General features: G+C 32.2%; 2 protein-coding genes across 2 annotated transcripts; one reads left to right on the forward strand and one right to left on the reverse strand.

The window, feature by feature from the left end:
• The first annotated feature begins 1,125 nt into the window (after window positions 1–1,125).
• LOC122589885 (pyrophosphate--fructose 6-phosphate 1-phosphotransferase subunit alpha) lies at window positions 1,126–7,786 on the forward strand. Its single transcript, XM_043762215.1, has 19 exons — window positions 1,126–1,321; window positions 2,360–2,532; window positions 2,754–2,866; window positions 2,969–3,043; window positions 3,129–3,242; window positions 3,315–3,382; window positions 3,485–3,568; window positions 3,648–3,701; window positions 3,826–3,906; window positions 3,982–4,075; window positions 4,389–4,462; window positions 4,964–5,074; window positions 5,161–5,205; window positions 5,656–5,712; window positions 5,834–5,938; window positions 6,233–6,349; window positions 6,441–6,550; window positions 6,644–6,809; window positions 7,441–7,786. Exons 1-19 carry the CDS (start codon window positions 1,232–1,234, stop codon window positions 7,552–7,554), a joined length of 1,845 nt encoding a protein of 614 aa, XP_043618150.1. The 5' UTR covers window positions 1,126–1,231; the 3' UTR covers window positions 7,555–7,786.
• A 1,333-nt stretch (window positions 7,787–9,119) lies between these two features.
• Window positions 9,120–10,653, reverse strand: LOC122589886 (AT-hook motif nuclear-localized protein 27-like). Its single transcript, XM_043762216.1, has 2 exons — window positions 10,180–10,653; window positions 9,120–9,666 (listed from the first exon to the last, which is right to left on the reverse strand). The coding sequence occupies exons 1-2, from the start codon at window positions 10,532–10,534 to the stop codon at window positions 9,284–9,286; spliced, it is 738 nt and encodes a 245-aa protein (XP_043618151.1). The 5' UTR covers window positions 10,535–10,653; the 3' UTR covers window positions 9,120–9,283.
• Between the last annotated feature and the right edge of the window lie 7,955 nt (window positions 10,654–18,608).

Consider the following 18,608-nt stretch of genomic DNA (forward strand, 5'->3'; position numbering starts at 1 on the left):
GAATAACCTTAAATTTTGTAATAATAAGATCACAAGTTTATCCGAATCAAGCTTAAAAAGTCTTAAATTGTCATTGCTAATCACTTTTGGTCCTGAATCTTTTAAGTTGTTTTCTTCAATAAACTTTTATTATTATACTTTAAAAACCCGTATATAACCAGTATAAATCTAGTAACAAATCAAAAGAAAACATGTTTAATGACAATCAATAATATATATAATTCTTTTAGAACAGCAAGGGTCGGACCATGGGTATACACACTGGTTACCGTGAACCTAAAACCCGTTTCTCTCCCCCTGCCCGCCCCACCCAGTAAATGCTCCACGAAGGCCCAGGAAACTTAAAGCCTGTAAATCTCACCTCCAAGAGTATCGAACTTGAGACCTCACGGACAAAAGTTCGAGTGTCCAACCACTGAGGAAATCAGTGAAGGAGGCAATATTGATTGATATAGAGCCAGTAATTTCATACACGGATCTTTTAACACAACACGACAAATTTTATATACGGATTTTTTAACACGACACGATATGATCTTAGAATGTTTCATGTCTTAACAGATGTCTTGTCGATACAATATGCAAGTTTAATTGAAAGACCATGTATCAAGAAAGAATGGCAAACGGTTTTAGGCCATTAACAAGTTGAACATCTCTAAGGTCTACCAATGAAAATATTATAAATATCAATTAAATGTATTGATGTTTATGCATGGTCTAAGAAATCTTTACATCTTTTACATATAGTGTTTAATAATGAATATATTGATTCATATATCCTGTTACGATTTATTCATGATAATCCTTTAGAAAACAGAAAAGATCACACATTACAAAATTAAAAAGACAAGATAGACACATATATTATTTTAGGAGAACTTGTAAAAGGAAACATATATATAAAAAAAATTTTATTTTTATATTATTATTTGCATTCACAAATAATTAATGGAGCATATACTCTTTGTACGTATATACCCTTGTCCAAGAAAGGACCAATATGTAACAAAAAGGCCTACTTAAAGGACTAAAAATGTATAAAACAAATCCAAAATTATAGTGGTTGGGGTTGGTAACATCGCCTTGCCTGCCTATACAAGCGCCCCTCTTTTCATCACTTTTTTGTTTTTTTTTTAGGTGAAGAAGAAGAAGAAAAACAGACTGAACTCACTGCGTGTTTTTTCTCACTCTCTCTCACACACACAAAAATAAGCATTTAATAAAAATTAAAATGGAATCAGATTATGGAGTTCCAAGAGAGCTATCTGATCTACAAAAAACTCGATCTCTTTATCAACCTGAACTTCCTCCTTGCCTTCAGGTTGTTTAATTATATATATATATATATCTATACGTATATATTTATGTATCTATATATGCATTGTATTGAGATTCTAATATGTTTTTTTCTGTATTGTTGAATCAGTGGATCGAATAATTGATTCCTGTATATATATATTTGTATGAATATGAATATTCATTGATTCGATTGTGATATATATATATATATAGATCTGATGTGTATAGAATTTTAGATCACGTGTAGTTGTGCTACTTTATATTTTGATTCCTTTTTGTTTATTCCTTAATGTCACCTTTTTGATTGCTTTGTGAGCTCATGATTCCTTTTTGATATATATATATATATATATATTGATATATATCATACGGTTTTATTGTATGTGGTTTTGGTGAATTAGTGTTATGGTATTGTGAAAAGTTTCGTATTATTTGTGATTAAAGAGTGATTTAATGTTACTGCTACTACTACACATAGTGAAGAAGCTACACTCAGTGATGGATGTTTGGCATTTTTACTGCGCGGATAACTTTTAATGTTTGGTAAAAGGAATAATTTTGATTATGTTTTGCTAATGATTACTAGTCAAAGTATTTTGATTGGATAAAAGTCCAGAAAATTAGTAGTTGACTTGTTATCTTACATAATGAAGAAACTGAATTTAAGTGACACATGCTTGACTTTTCTTTATAGACACATCATCTTTAGCATCTTTGATTTCCATATGTATTTATGGGGTCTTTGGAAGTGACTTCAAAGTTCAAACAGAATTTCATATTATTAGTTTTGGATGTTTTTATGAAACCGAATATATTCATCATTTTTTCATTATAACTTAATTTTAAAACTTGAATTTAAATTGCTGCTTATTCGGAGACATGTAAATATATCTGCCTGACTTTCTTTTATCAACATATTGTTGTCTTGTTCTGACTAATTAAATGGCAATAGTTAGATTCAAAAGGCACAACCGAAAACCCCCTTAGTACATGCATATTTTGTCTGGATTTTGATGATATTCCGTGCTTATAAACTATGTGTTTATGGATTTGTGTTCAGGGAACTACTGTGCGAGTGGAGTTTGGTGATGCAACTGCTGCCGCAGACCCTTCTGGTGCTAATGTTATTGCTCGATCCTTTCCTCACACTTATGGTCAACCTTTGGCTCATTTTTTCAGAGAAAAATCTCAAACACCTAATGCTCAAACTATTAGTGAACATCCTGCAGTCAGGTATGGGTTAGCTTCATTTTTATCTTGTTTTTTTGTTATTTGAATTCACAATTAGTATCATCCAGAGTATGTGTGCTAGTATTCATATTTTGTTCAAATAATGACATTGGCTTAACTTTTAAGAAGTTAAAAATAGAGTGTCAAGGGTGTAAAGAAATTAAAAGTAGAGTGTCATTATATGCTTGCCTTAGCTGAAGTCTTATTTTGCATTATGCTTTCAGGGTTGGACTTGTTTTCTGTGGTAGACAATCTCCTGGAGGACATAATGTTGTATGGGGTCTTCATGAAGCTCTCAAAATTCACAACCCTAAGAGTGTTTTGCTCGGATTTCTAGGTACAGTTTGTCACTTATTTATGCCTGTTTTCTATTTGTGGTTTTTATTTATAGAGAGGGAAGGGGTTATAACTTGGCATGCTTTGTGCTACATGTAACCAGGTGGTTCTGAAGGCTTATTTGCTCAAAAAACCCTGGAGATCACAGATGATATTCTTGCGACATACAAAAATCAAGGTACTTGTGGGGAATAGGCAACTGTTTCATCATGGTTTATTTTTTCTTAAAGTAATTTCATGTGGGACTATTTGAATCCGTAAAGGTGGTTATGATTTGTTGGGACGAACAAAGGATCAAATTAGAACTACAGAACAAGTAAATTCTGCTATGGCAGCATGCAAGGCTTTGAAGCTGGATGGTCTGGTGATTGTTGGAGGTACGTCTATAAACTATGATTTAAGATAGAAAATTAGACTTATATTGTATACTAACCCTTATTTATTCAAAGGGGTTACATCTAACACCGATGCTGCTCAGCTTGCCGAGACATTTGCAGAAGCAAAATGCTCTACAAAGGTAGCTATAGGACCATGGGTGCTACTATATAGATATTCATGCACCAAGATGTCTTCTTTTTTGTATGTACAATATTGTTCAGACTGATTTCTTATTTCTCAGGTGGTTGGAGTACCTGTTACCTTGAATGGAGATCTTAAGAACCAGTTTGTTGAAGCAAATGTTGGTTTTGATACTATATGCAAGGTACATCTCCTATGACTTTAACCTCATATAATTACAACTATGCATATATTTTTTAGCTACTGATTCTTTTTCCCTCTAGGTTAACTCTCAACTTATCAGTAATGTCTGCACAGATGCTCTTTCAGCCGAAAAGGTAGATCCATTCTTTTCATATAAACCATGTACTCTTGGATTTACGGATGTTGTATTTAGTATCATTGGCAGAAGTTATCCCGTCCGTTTCCTTTAATAAAGTCAATTGTTTTTTTTCTTTCCAGTACTACTATTTTATCCGGCTCATGGGTAGGAAAGCATCTCATGTTGCTGTCGAGTGCACTCTGCAGTCACATCCTAACATGGTGGGTTTACACGTACATATATTGTGTGCTTTACTGTATATATCTCTTTCTTTCCTGATTAAATCTTTTTTGTAGGTTATTCTTGCTGAAGAAGTTGCTGCTTCAAAGCTTACTCTCTTTGACATAACAAAGCAGATTTGTGATGCAGTTCAAGCCAGGGCAGAGCAAGGTGTGTGTTGGTTTTTAAATCACTTAGAGGTAGCAGTATCGACCTACTTACCTGTGAATAGTTCAGTTTGGGTAGTTCTAGGTGCGAATGGGTCAAAAAGTTAGTTTAAAGGTGAACTGGTCAAATGCATTGGGTAGTTCTAGTTGTGTCTTGATTCAACCTCTAAGATGGATTTATTTTAAGATTCTGAAATCATTTGGTGCTGCTACCTATTGCAGCCCTCTTATGTTTCTTATCTTCTCTAGCAGATTGCTGTTAAGGCTGTGTTGATTATGTATGGTACCATTTCTTCTAACACTTGTTTATTGTGCAGACAAGAATCATGGTGTCATTTTACTTCCAGAAGGGCTTATAGAAAGCATCCCTGAAGTTTTTGCACTATTGCAGGTAACTACCTTGTGAAGACTAATCATTCTTTTTTCTTTGTGCAACTGATAGAGAGTGCCAATATTCTCGTATTGGAAATATAAGTCCTTATTTGTTTTTTTCCCCCTTCCATTAAACATTCAAGCAAATCTCATGACCCTTGAATCTCACGAGTCAGATTATAAATCATATAAAATTCTTTTTCTGTTACCTTTTTCTTAAAGATCTATATGCTACTACAGATGTTTGATTTACTGAGTTGAAACAAAATTCCAATCTGTATTGTCTTATAATAAAAGTTCATGTTTGTTTTTGCATTTTTTATATAGACGATAATTATAATTTAGTTACAACGCTATAAATTCATATATTGTTGCTAAAAAGGTCAATAAATAACATTCAGCTCAATTTCTCAAATAGATTAAACAATTCAGTATTATTGACGTATAGGTATTTCTGCATGAGGAAAATTTATCTTGGTCTTCAAATGTCGCTTTTGATATTAACACTATTTCCTTTCAGGAAATTCATAGTCTTCTCCGACAAGGTGTGTCCTCTGATAGTATTTCAACAAAACTGTCACCTTGGGCATCTGCCTTGTTTGAATTCATGCCTCCCTTTATTAGAAAACAGGTCTGTTTTGACATAATTTGCTCATGAAAATATATCTAAATAAACCTGTATATCACTGCTCATACAAATTATCTCTGTTGTTGCAGCTTCTCCTCCATCCTGAGTCGGATGACTCGGCCCAGTTGTCTCAGGTACTGAATTGGTGAATTTCATAACTACTGGTGGTTAGACAAGTGTTGGGCCAAGTAAACGGGTTGAAAGGAGTCGTTTCTTGGTTCAGTTTAGTACAACTTGGGTTGTTTAGGCCTGGAACCGTTTTTCCATAACATTCAAGCTTTTGTAAATACTTTGGGGGCTGAATATGATTACCATTCAGTAATGTATTTATTTTATAAATAAAGTTATATAGGATGTTTTTTTTATTTATTTATTTATATGGGAGATTATTAAATAGACAAATGTTTGTCACGTTTCTTTCTAAAAGTTCTTATTTTCTTTGATCTGTTATCGATAAAGCAATAGCTGAATTGATATATCTTTAAGTCTGGTTACTGTCACCTACTCACCTCTATTTGTAACTCTGTAAAAATGTTGTAAACTTTGTTTGACAAGCATTGACGTTTGCATGCATCATTTCTCAGATTGAGACGGAGAAGCTTCTTGCTGAACTTGTGGAAGCAGAAATTAATAAGAGACTGGTAGGATAGAAACCTTACATATGCTGAATATAATATGGGCTTAGAAGCTTGAATATCATCGTATTCCGAAATCATGTCTTATACCATATCACTCTAATTTATGCCTTTTACTTCTTAACAGAAAGAAGGTACATACAAGGGGAAGAAATTTAATGCGATCTGCCACTTTTTCGGCTACCAAGCTCGGGGTTCTCTGCCATCAAAGTTTGATTGTGACTATGCCTACGTAAGTTCCTTTAACTTTTCAATCTATCTCAATCGTAAATCTTACATGTGGCAAGATGCACCGAGTGGGTAACCTCAAAATGTTTAATCATTTGGGAAAACTGGAAACACTTTCTTCATATTTAGTGTGTAATCTACTACTGGTTCTAGTGTTAATCTAATATTATCAGTAAACTGATTTAGGAGTTTTCATGCAAATACACATAGTGGGCAAATTTTGACACATTTCTTTCTATATTTTTGTTTCTGTATCTGACCAGTTAGAAATACTAAATTCGATGCAATTTTTTTGCAGGTTCTTGGTCATTGCTGCTACCATATTCTGGCGGCTGGTTTGAATGGTTATATGGCAACTATCACTAACCTCAAGAGTCCTTCAATCAAATGGCGTTGTGGTGCTGCTCCAATAACAGTAGGCTTTCATCTATTTATAGCTTGTAAAAAGAGTTTATGGTTTCTACTGCATTTATTTATGAATTATTTCTTTTGACTGCATTTTCTAGGCTATGATGACTGTAAAGCATTATGGTCGCGGTTCAGGGTCAGGAGCTACCACCCTTGGGAAACCGGTTGTCCATCCTGCTACTGTGGATTTACGAGGCAAAGTATACGAGTATGTAAAGTTTCTGTTTGTTTATTTTGTTTTGGAAAGGATTGTAATGGAGGGTAGAATTCAATGTGCTAAGTTATGGTTGGATTGGTGCAGGCTGCTTAGACAAAATGCAACAAGATTCTTGATGGAGGATATTTACAGAAACCCTGGACCTCTTCAGTTTGAAGGTCCAGGTGCCGATTCTAAAGCCGTTAGCTTGTGTGTGGAGGATCTGGATTACATGGGTCGTATCAAGGAATTGAACGACTATCTTGAAAAGGTACTAAACCATTCTTGTTCTTTAGTGGCAAATGGATCAGTCAAGTTGGGTTCATTGTTGGTATCCATCGAAATTGGTCAGGTTGGGTTAATCCAAAATGCTGTTATGATCGAATTTGATTAAATGTTGTCCTATTTCAGACAATGATCATTTTTAGTTAAAATCATAAAGGGGTTTTATGCATTGAATCTATACTTTGACCAACTTCCGATCCTTTATTTAGTATGGTTGACATACCTACATATAATGTTGATGTTTAGCGAGTCAAACTGTGTACTGTACTATAATGTTGATGTTCAGCATGACATACAATTGCAAACTACAAACATCCTTGGTAATCTATTCCGTTTAAGTGTAACATATGACTTGACATGTCGGCCAAGTTGACCTAAAACATTACCATCATTCATTTTCAACGGTGGGGTTTCTTGTTTGTGCAAATCATCCATCTTGGGTTCAATATCTAAGGTTTATCAGATAATCTGTCAGTTTGTCAATGGATTCGTTTACATGGCTTCACTGCTTCAGAATCAAGAGAAAAATAAAATTCATTAATTAAAAAATATGTCAGGGTTTCTTGAGTTTGTGGATTACTTGACATATTGGGTATTTTTATTGTCAACATCTACAGGTAAGAACAATTGTGAAACCGGGCTGTTCTCAGGACGTTCTGAAAGCTGCATTGAGTGCCATGTCTTCTGTGACAGATATTTTATCTGTCATGACCTCACAACGCTCGGAGTAGACCACCACTCGGCTGCTGATATTCAACATTGAGTTTTTATGGTGCTTCCCCAACTCACACTACTTGGTCCTACAGGATTTCCTTTTATTATTTTGTGATGAGATACTTTTCTCTTTTTTGAAGGCAAACACATAGATTTCAGCTATCTGATATTTACTTTGTTTACTTTAGTTTTGGGGTATTGTTTGTTGAAGGTTTCTAATGAGAAATAATGGTTGACAATTTTGTCAAATCTATTAGATTTTTTTTTTTTTTAAATACCAACACTGTATCATGCGTGCAACTCATTAATCAATAACAATGGGTCTCGATTTGGTAAGGTGACATATACACGAGTCATAATGCTAAAACGGGTCAGTTAGGGTTTGTAAACACTTCCTTATTACAAGTCCTTGATTATATATATCCAATCCAGACATAAATAGTACCACGAAACTTTATTTATCTATCATATTTATGCATGTATGCTGGTATAGTTTGCAATAAACGTTGTTGTAGTGTGATAAATCCATTAAATTTGACAATATCACCTCCCAATGTAAATGGTTTTGTCTCTACTCACTATTGAAATTTTATCATTGTACGGATTTGAAAACCAAGACCCGGCCCAAAATACGCATGGCAACACATTTTTCCGGGAACGGCACCACGAACCCGATACAATCAAAATCTACAGCGGGAAATGTCGAAATTTTAATCACTATTGAAATTTTATCATTGTACGGCTTAGAAAACCAAGACCCGGCCCAAAATACGCATGGCAACATGTTTTTCCGGGAACGACATGTCACACAACCTTCCTTCCGTTGGCCGCTCTATCCTTCTCTTTGGTATCACCCTATGAGAGTATGAATAAAGAGGCTAGTTCTAGATATAACTAAAGCCAAGACAAGATACAACGAGTATAGCCAACCTCAAAATGGTCAGTAAAACTGTAAACATTTTTCCCCACTGCTCATACTAGTACTACTATCATGTAAGTATATCGGGTAAGGTGCAAAAATTACTATGACCGTTGTGGCATCCTATGGAATCTGAAAAATTAGCTACTTTGAAAGAGACAAAAGTTCGAAAAGTCTTTTTCGGTCACGGCTTTTAAGAGACATTTAATAGCCTCAAACTTTGAACATTGACTCCCCATTGACTTTATTAATCTATTCAAAATAAAGTCACAGCGCCAAAAAAAAAAAAAGATACGTGAAATAAACTAATAAAAGTCCATACACACCATAATCTAAATTATTGTATATAAATTTTTAGAAAATAAAGTACTAGTAAATGTTAATTTATGTTGTTTTGCATAGTAAACATTGAAAGAGCATCACTAATGGCTAATACTACAAAATGTCATCACGTAATCGGTATTTCAGCTTTTTATAAACCAGTATTTTTCATCAACCGAATCATTGCCATGAACTTTATTTAATTATTTTATATATTTTCCATGGACTTGGTGGTGTAACGTGATTATGCATAAAATTAAATAATATATCTCATCTCCATGTCAACATACACATGATCTAAGACCAAATAATCATACTTTCAAGAAACAATGTAAGAAATCATACTAAAACAGATAAAACATACTGATTATATAATGTTATGATGATGATTAAATAGGTGGAATAACTAATTAAAATTTCATTAGCAACAAGTCCTTCAATTCAAATATTAGTTAACCTAGGGGGAAAATTTCTTACTACTCATTCACTTTCTTGAATGAAACATATTAGTAAGGAGTTCTTGGATTTGTTTCCCAACCCATTAAATCACTTCTAAACGGGTAATCCGACCCGCCATTGTTATTATCTCGTGTCGTTGTCGTGTTAAAAACTCCGCCTCCCCCGCCACCACCACCACCGCCACCACTAGACACTCCAGAACATTGGGAAGCGGACGGTTGAACTTGTCCGCTACCCTCTTCCTCCTCCGATTCATCCATAGGCAACCTCTCAAACACCGCATTTCCAAAAGACGCCGCTATAAGAATAACCGGACCGGAAGCTATCAACGGGCCTATCGGAATCCCGCCCACCACTTGTCCTTCCCCACCGCCTAAAAATATCGATAAACCACTAGCATTTGGTGGCGCTGGTGGTGGTAGCACTGTCCCTAAAAATTAGGAATAGCCAAACATTACTAATAATTTGTCAAAGTAAAATCCATAGAATAGCAACCTACCTTATACTTCTATAAATAAAACTAAATCATTAGCTAGAAATTTTTATCTCGTTGCACATTTTTAATGTAAATTAGGCCAAAACTAACACCTAATTGGTCAATAACTTTTAACGTTTTTTCTATTTTTTTTTCATGTTTGTTGTCGAGTTTTGAAGAATCTGATTCAAAACTTGACAAAGAAAAACAAAAACCCAAAAATAAAAAACCAGACATAATATACATTGATCTCATTTTGAGACACAATTATAGAAAAAAAAAGGCACAGTTGTTACATCTACCTTATTATAATCATTATTTTTTTGGTACCTTATTATAATAATCATTGCTTTTTTAGTACTACATAAAACAACATAATAAAAATTAAAATTAAAATTAAAGTTTCAGTTAAAAAACAACTGGTCAAAAACAATAGTAATAATTACGAGTATAAATTTATATATATACCTGAAATGGTTAAAATCTCAAAGCGACCATGAAGGGTAACATCGTTATTTTCAGCGGGTTGTCTGAGGGTCACATCCACAACGGCACCAGTGCCACTTAAAACAGAGAGGCCACGCCCTCGTTTACGTGCAAAAACGGCTAAGCTGTCGATGATGTCAGCACCATCCACGACTTCTAGGACATGAGAGCTCAATGCATTTGGGGTGTCACGTGTGACAATTACTGGTGGTTTTGGTTTGTTTTTTGACCCAGCTGGTCGACCACGAGCACGCCGATGAGTTGAAGTGGTCATGTCGTCGGGTGATGATGGTGTGAAGGTGGTTGGCGTGTGGTGGTGGTGGTAATTATCTGACATTTTTGGTTTGGTTTAATTTGGTCAAGATTGTGGTGTAGTAAAAGGAGTGAATGAGGAGGGAGGGATTATATATATGGAATGGAGTGAAACAACTGGCGGCTTACAAAAGAAAATTTAATGGAATTGTCATACACTGCTGACTTTGCCTTTATTATTATGGCCTTCTATGCCATTATCTTATCTCTTCAACCCAATTTAAAAAAAAAAAAAAAAAAAAAAAAAAACAGAACAAAACCGAACCTACTGATCGATTTAGTTTGTTTTTTTCTTTTACTCACAGAATTTTACAAAATAAAGTTAACAAAAGTGTACATTTCATATCAAAATTTTACTTTTGAATTTTATTATTAGTATATAATTATTTACTGCGTCTTAATACAACCTTAAAGAATAAAGATTGTGTTCTTTTCAAAATTTCAATACTTATATTTAACTCGTTACACATCTAAAATATTTCAAGTTAGTATAATATTTATTTTTAAATCTAACAAGAGTCGCAAATAGTTATCTTTCAATTACGCTATAGTTTTTCTTTTAATGCTCAGTTGAGGAAGAATGATAAATCTACTATAATTGTTAGTCATCTACAACAAATGTGCATATTCTATTTCACAGTGCACAACTGCGTAAATCATGTATTGTTGTAGATTGCTAAAATTTGTTGTAGGTTTATCATTTCCCCTCAGTCGAGTAGCGACATCAGAAACTCTGTCAATTCTACTTTTTCTTATAAGGTCTAGATGGACATATATTTCAAAAAAAAAGCCTCACAGATTTATCATCACTTCTAAAAGTCGTATCGAAAATTTATAAATAAAACTAAAAATACATCAACTAATTGGACTAGAACCATTTGCTACACCATGGCTTTTATTCTCAATCATCTTATTTTTTGATAAATATTTGTAACTAAGCATAACCACTTGTTTCACCTATTTGTTAATACATTAAATTCAACCCTGTAATAATCTAACACAACTATCTGTAAAATCCTATAAAGACAATGAATCACGAAACAAAACGAGTAACAAATTACAACCACTCACTGTCGACTACAAAATGGTTTGTAATGTGGATAATGTAATCACTATTCATTAAAATTGTATTTTTCAAGCTAGCGATAGTTTGATTTTAATTTGTCTATAAAGAAACAAACTGTATGTTTGACGATAACTTTTTGTGGCATTATATGTAGGTGATTCATTTTCCATTGCTTACTTAGAAAAAATGATAACGCGTTCGCATTTGGATAGTAAGAAAATGACAAGACGAAAGAATGAATATATGGTCAACTTCCCATCAAGTATATGTCAAGATCAGACTAGCTAGTAGCTAGATATATATGTCGATCACTTAACCATCAGATATGTCATTAATTTTATTAAAGCTAAGAAATACAAATTTTAACACCAAAACATGAGAAAATTCACCACTTGATAAAAATTGAAACATCAAATAAGAGCTCCATACACGCAATCTACCACCGAAGCTTGCGAACCTTTGAACCCCAGCAGGGCTGTGCAACCTAACAATGTCAACAGGCCCAAACATGATGGGAAAGTGACTCGAACAACTAGCACCCACGACCACATTCTTGATCTACTTGTCCAAAGCCATCTCCCGTCTTGATTTTTTTTCTTGATGCAAAACTAAAAGTACCAATAATTCATAATCAACTCAAACATTACTTCATCTTGTAGTTTCCCATGATCGATCGAATATGGTTTACATATATATTCAGAAGCGGTACCAGAAAACAATTCCAAAGGGGGCAAACTTAGAAAACTTATGAAAAATAAATCTAAAAGGGGGCAAAATGTTAAAAATCTATAAAAAAATTTTAAAAATTTATGAAAAATTTAAAAATACATAACAAAATTTAAATTTGGAGGTGGGCATTGGACCCCCCCCCCTTCTTTATATATTCACATGTTTCCAAATAACCCACCAAGCTATACAGACCACCGATTCAATCATCTTTTTCGTGTCTTTAGAGCCATTATAATTATGGATTCTTGCATAGACCTCATTAACCGCAATATCAATCAAGTCGAGACGTTCTATGCATTCCAAAACAAATTTCCAGGTTTTTCGAGCTAATATTGCATCTCGAGATAAGATGCGAAGTAGTTTCAACATTATTCATTCATAACGGAAAAATGATAGGAAAAAAAGGTAAATTGATGGGAACTTCTTGATCCCATGGTTGAAATAAAAATTGAGACGTTTTATCTATTCCAAAAAAATAAATAAAATGGTTTCGCAACACTGCTTGTCAATTGTCACTAAGTATTTATATAGATGGAGTAACTTACTTATTTTAATCATGATGTCGTATTTCATGTTGGTTTCAAAAATTTAACGTTTAGGTGATAGGTCATAGCCTATGATAGGTCATAGGAGGATATGTCATAGAGTGTCATAACCAAATATCTTAGCCATACGAGCTTCAACCTCAGATTAAAAATTCGTCAAAAGTATATCGAATGACATCTCTAATGAAAGAGCATGAAATTTTAAGAACACCCATATAATTTTTATAATTTATCGATGTACGGTTTTTGAGATAAAAGATTTTGAAAGAATTAAAGGAATAAAATGATTTATGGAGAAGAGAGATAGTTGTAGGAATTGATGTATAGTACATTATGTAATCATGTGTACATTGTTGAAATTGAAAGTTCAAAGTTAAAACCCTATTTATTTTACTGTATAATATAGTATAGATATATATTACATTAACAAATTATGATATACTTATTTCGTCTAATTAATTATATGTGTGCAGTTTTGAATTTTTAAAATATTTAATTTGACATAGATTTTAAATAATTTTATTAAAAGTATTTGAGGAAAGTAATATCAATGGAAAGATATTTAAAATTCAATCCATTAATATAAATTTTATTAAGTGTAATATCTAATGAGGCAGGGAGTAAATCCATATCTCTCCATATAAATTTAATTAAGTGTAATATCTAATGAGGTAATGAGTAAATCCATATCTCTCCATATAAATTTTATTAAGTATAATATCTAATGAGGTAGGGAGTAAATCCATATCTCTCCATATAAGTTTTATTAAGTGTAATATCTAATGAGGTAGGGAGTAAATCCATATAAATTTTATTAAGTGTAATATCTAATGAGGTAGGGAGTAAATCCATATCTCTCCATATAAGTTTTATTAAGTGTAATATCTAATGAGGTAGAGAGTAAATCCATATAAATTTTATTAAGTATAATATCTAATGAGGTAGGGAGTAAATCCATATCTCTCCATATAAATTTTATTAAGTATAATATCTAATGAGGTAGGGAGTAAATCCATATTTCTCCATATAAGTTTTATTAAGTGTAATATCTAATGAGGTAGGGAGTAAATCCATATAAATTTTATTAAGTGTAATATCCAATGAGGTGGATCGATGGCCCGAAAAAACTGATCATGTCGCCCACCAATGCATTCAGTTCTTCCACCATCAACCGTAAATACACCAAGAAGAAAAAAAAAACATGTGTGTTGATTTTTGAGTGTGTTGTTTGATAGATGCTTGATGAGCGTCCATTTTGTGATAAAAATCCCTATCGAAAGGCTTCATTTCAATGTCTAAATAAGTTATCAAATCGTTTACAATTATATTATATACATTAAAGTCTTTTAGATTATCTGATTATCATTTAACCAATATAGATAACTATTAATTTATTAATAAAAGAAAAAGCATGTCATTTACTATATATACTAGATACTAGATTAAACTCATACGTTATGCGAGATAATTGAGAACATAAATATAAAAACAATAACTGATAGTTACATTCTTATTCATAGTTATGGTAATATAAAGAAATGTTAGATTACAACTGATATAAACAATTAAAAAATTTTCTCATGATATATAATTATTAAATATAATATAATAAATACTTTTCAAAAAAATTAATAAATATAATATAATAAACAATCTTATTTGATAAAAGATAACTATTAGTGAATTAATAAAAAAAAAGTAGTATCATGTATATAATCTTTGTACCTATATATAAAATGGATAATTAAATATTAATGATTAGGATTATGATTAATGATTATGATCAAAATTGATGATAAAGATCATACATGGCAACATAGATATAACATAGGGTAGATCGATGAGAATCCTTTGATTCCGTGTACCGAATTGGTACCTACGAAACCTCAATGTTGAGTTTTGTTGCATCGATGATTAGCTATAATTATTAGTGTTATCCATGGCAAGAATTGAACATGCGTCCCTCAAGATAACAGACTCAATGATGTCATGGTGGCCAACCCACCTAAATGAGTTGGTTTGAAATTTAATCATTATAGTAAATAAAGTGTTTTGTTTATTTTTACTTTTATATCATCATTATATAAAGATATAACAACCATATTATAAAACCAACTACACTAAAGAGCAATTTTGAATATTATTATCTTCACCAATATTAGATGTATTTAACATTACATTGTCATTATACAAAAATTTATATATCTTACTAGCCATTTTTGATGCAAATAAAACTTAAAATAATACGAGTAATACAATTGTACTTTAACATGTTTTTATTTATATTTAATATTATGTTATTTTTAAAACTTATTATGTTATCTCGCGTATTTATATTGTCTCGCGTAATATGAGGGAAAATATAATTTTACTTTTATATATACAAAAATACGATTTTCTTAAATAATTATTAAGCAATTGAAATGTTTTATTTCACTTAATCAACATTTGTTTATGTTTTTGATCCTATCAAATTGAAAAACTTATTACTTGACACTTTTTAATATGTTATTTATTATATGTTTTTCTTAATAATTTTAGATGTTGAAATTTAGGATCTCTTATAAGATTATACTATGAACTTTCAAATCTTGATTATTATATTATAATTTGCTTTTACATAAAGGATGTTAATTAAAGTAAATATTAAAAGTTTAAGATTTTAGCTTCCTAAATATTTTAGTTTTTTAAATTTGTTACATAAACCCAATATTTGTTTCAAATATTATCAATATTAATAACAAAATTCAACCATGATTTTACAAAAATACTTTGAAAAACTCTAAACATTTAACTATAAGATGTAAAATTAATTTTAAAAATTCAAAAGGTTAACTATAAACACAAAAAGTAAATTTTCAAAAGGTGAACTATTGACAAGATGTTTAACTTTTGGGAAATCCATCAAGGTATAATCACACTTCCGACATTTGTAGGAGTGGATAATTAAGATGGTTTTTGATATTACTGGGTTTCATCCCAGACATACGTAGTTCAAATGCTAACTACTTTTGTTTTGTTAAATTATATTTATGTGTGTATTTATATAAACATTAAACTATGTGAAAATTGTAAAAAATAATTAATATAGTTACACTAATTAAAGAGAAGTCAAATCCATATAGAGCTCTTATTTATATTCCGCTAAACAAATCTGTTTATATTGAATTTCAAACTATCACTTGATACAATAATTTGAAGTGTTACTAATTGTTTATACAAACAGACATTACCTTTGATCGTAAATGCGATAGTTTTCAATGAAAATTAGCTTATATGCATATTAACTCATTACAACAAGATACTAATTGAATTACATCTTTGACATCATGATACTAATTAATCTATTTTCAACATTCTTTTTATGGTTGTCAATGTATGATATTATGAAACGATAACTTGTCACTAATTAAATACGTTATCTGAAAATAATCTAGTTTTGTTTATGTAAGAGGGTTGCGTGGAGTCTCTCGAATCCCTACTTAGATACAACCTTAGCAGACAAACAAAGGCAGAATAGTCGGTTAAGGTTTTGAGGTATGAATTCTATTTTTTATACTTTCCATATTTTGATTTATTAGTTGTAAACCCTTCTTTTACATTATTACTAATTTCCGAACTTGAATGTAGATGATTTAGCCAAAATATTTTTATCTTTTCTAGCTGATTATTTATCACTCATAACTTTTTGTAACAGTTTAGGTAAAAGTCAAGTCTTTTTAAATATTTATTTAGGTAAAATTCAAGCTTGTTTAGATGATTTAGTTAAAACTCAAATCTTTTATCTATAAAAGCTGATTAGTTAAAAACTCTTTTTTTTTCTTCTATGGGCTATTTAGTTAAAAATTCGAGTCTTTAAAAATAGAGGTACAACAACAACATTACCCAAAGTGGGTAGAAATACCGTTATAAGGACCTCGGGCCAAATGGGAAACTTGGGCGGAACTACCCAATGGTAAAATGTATCCAAAAACAGGAGAGGTAAGATGTAGATAGTCTTGCCTCTACCCACGCAAAAGTGGGTAGAAAGACTGCTACAAGGACCTCGGGCCAAATGGGAAACTTGGGATGAACTACCCAAAGGTAAGATGTACCCAAAAAGAGAGGAGGGAAGATGTAGACAGTTTTGCTTTCACCCAAAGGTAAAAAGACTGTTCTATAAGGACCTCCAGACAAACGGGAAATATGGGTGGAACTATGTGGAGACTAGAGAGGGTCCTGGCCCTCCCAAGATTCCGAGTAGTTAATGTATATAACTATATATAGACTATAAGTTCTACAAGCTCGGACCATGCTTCCATGGTGATAAATTGGTGCAGAGCCTGACGGGGAAGATGAGTCCATAAAGTGTGTTTTATTGCAATGTTTAATTTAGACCTCAAGTTCATTAGAATTTTCATTAGCGTTTATAAAATTTGATTACTATATTTTTGTCTAAGTTTGTTATAGTGTATTTTAAAATTCGTTATTGGTTTAGTGATGAAGTAAAGTTGTTACTTATAATGTATAGGTAATCATAAAGTTGTGTCACATAGTTAAGTAAGATCATGTTTAACACAGTCATCAAAATATACTAAACGAACTGGTAATACATACATCAAATGTTTTTGGCTCTCCTAGATATATTACTCAAGTTCTGCCACTGACAGGGAAAGGATAGTAGAGTGTAAGTCTTTAAAAATAGAAGTGATTTAGTTAAAGCCTTAACTAGTCAAATATGATTATTGGGTAATGAAGATGGCCTGATACATAATTACTGCATAATTTTAACTTGTCAACTATTACTGATTTAGTTAAAGCCTTAACGAGTCAAGGGGATTTCTCTAATTTAGAATCTTTCTGTGGTGTGCTCCGTTTAATTTTCAAGGATTATCTAGGTAAAATAGTTGTGTAAATGATTTAGGTAAAACACAAGCCCTTTTTTTAATAGCTGATTAAGTCGAAACTCAAATTTTTTTCTATGGGCGATTTAGTTAAAAATCGAGTCTTTATAAATAGAGGTGATTTGGCTGAAGTCTTAACGAGTCAATTATGGATAATGAAGATGGCTTGATACATTATCATTGCATAGTTTTAATTTGTCAAATATTGCTAGCTGTTGCTCGAGTTTATTAATTGAATTATGTATACCGTCATAGATTAGATGATGGAGCAGAAGAATCAGAATTCTAGTGATAATTCTGTATGCCGTGACCGATTGATTCCTTTGTCTTCAAAATATCCGTGGCTGGTTGCTCAGAGCTTGGAAGGCGAAGAAGTAGAAGACGGCACAGGAGAGCATCATTTCTACAACCTACATGACCCATAGTCTCATTATCGATGTCGAATCCCTGAATTGCTTGGAAAACGTATCCGGGGGTATTTCCATGACTGGTTGGTTCTTTCCAACCATCCACAAAATAATATTTGGTCTCTTTGGAACCCATCATTGACTTCTGATGTTATCTCTTTCCCTCCGTTGGTTTTGGAAGACAAAGACTATCAATCTATCGGACAATGTTGTCTGTCAGCTCCTCTTGATGACCCAAATTCAGTTCTCCTGTTAACAAGAGCCAATAAGCCTACCTTTGTTTTTTATCGACTTTCTTGCAAAAGTAAAAAGCTAAGAAAGAAGCTTAGATGGATTGAGATGTCATACTTACACCATCTCAGGAGAATAACGTGGAATGGAGACTTAGTACATAGCCTGACGTGTTGCAATGGTAAAATATATGCCTTAAATAGTGACAATTCTGTTGATAAGTTAGTCTTACAGGTTG

The sequence above is a fragment of the Erigeron canadensis genome, chromosome 2 (assembly GCF_010389155.1).
Source record: "Erigeron canadensis isolate Cc75 chromosome 2, C_canadensis_v1, whole genome shotgun sequence".
Taxonomy (NCBI): Eukaryota; Viridiplantae; Streptophyta; class Magnoliopsida; order Asterales; family Asteraceae; genus Erigeron; species Erigeron canadensis.

Bases quoted from the DNA above. Each gene is read 5' to 3' on its own strand.
- LOC122589885 (XM_043762215.1), top strand. From the start codon at position 1,232: ATGGAATCAGATTATGGAGTTCCAAGAGAGCTATCTGATCTACAAAAA. The intron at 3,243-3,314 runs GTACGTCTATAA...ATTTATTCAAAG, and splicing joins TGGTCTGGTGATTGTTGGAG to GGGTTACATCTAACACCGAT. The intron at 6,350-6,440 runs GTAGGCTTTCAT...TGCATTTTCTAG, and splicing joins GTGGTGCTGCTCCAATAACA to GCTATGATGACTGTAAAGCA.
- LOC122589886 (XM_043762216.1), bottom strand. From the start codon at position 10,534: ATGTCAGATAATTACCACCACCACCACACGCCAACCACCTTCACACCA. The intron at 9,667-10,179 runs GTATATATATAA...CCTAATTTTTAG, and splicing joins TGAGATTTTAACCATTTCAG to GGACAGTGCTACCACCACCA.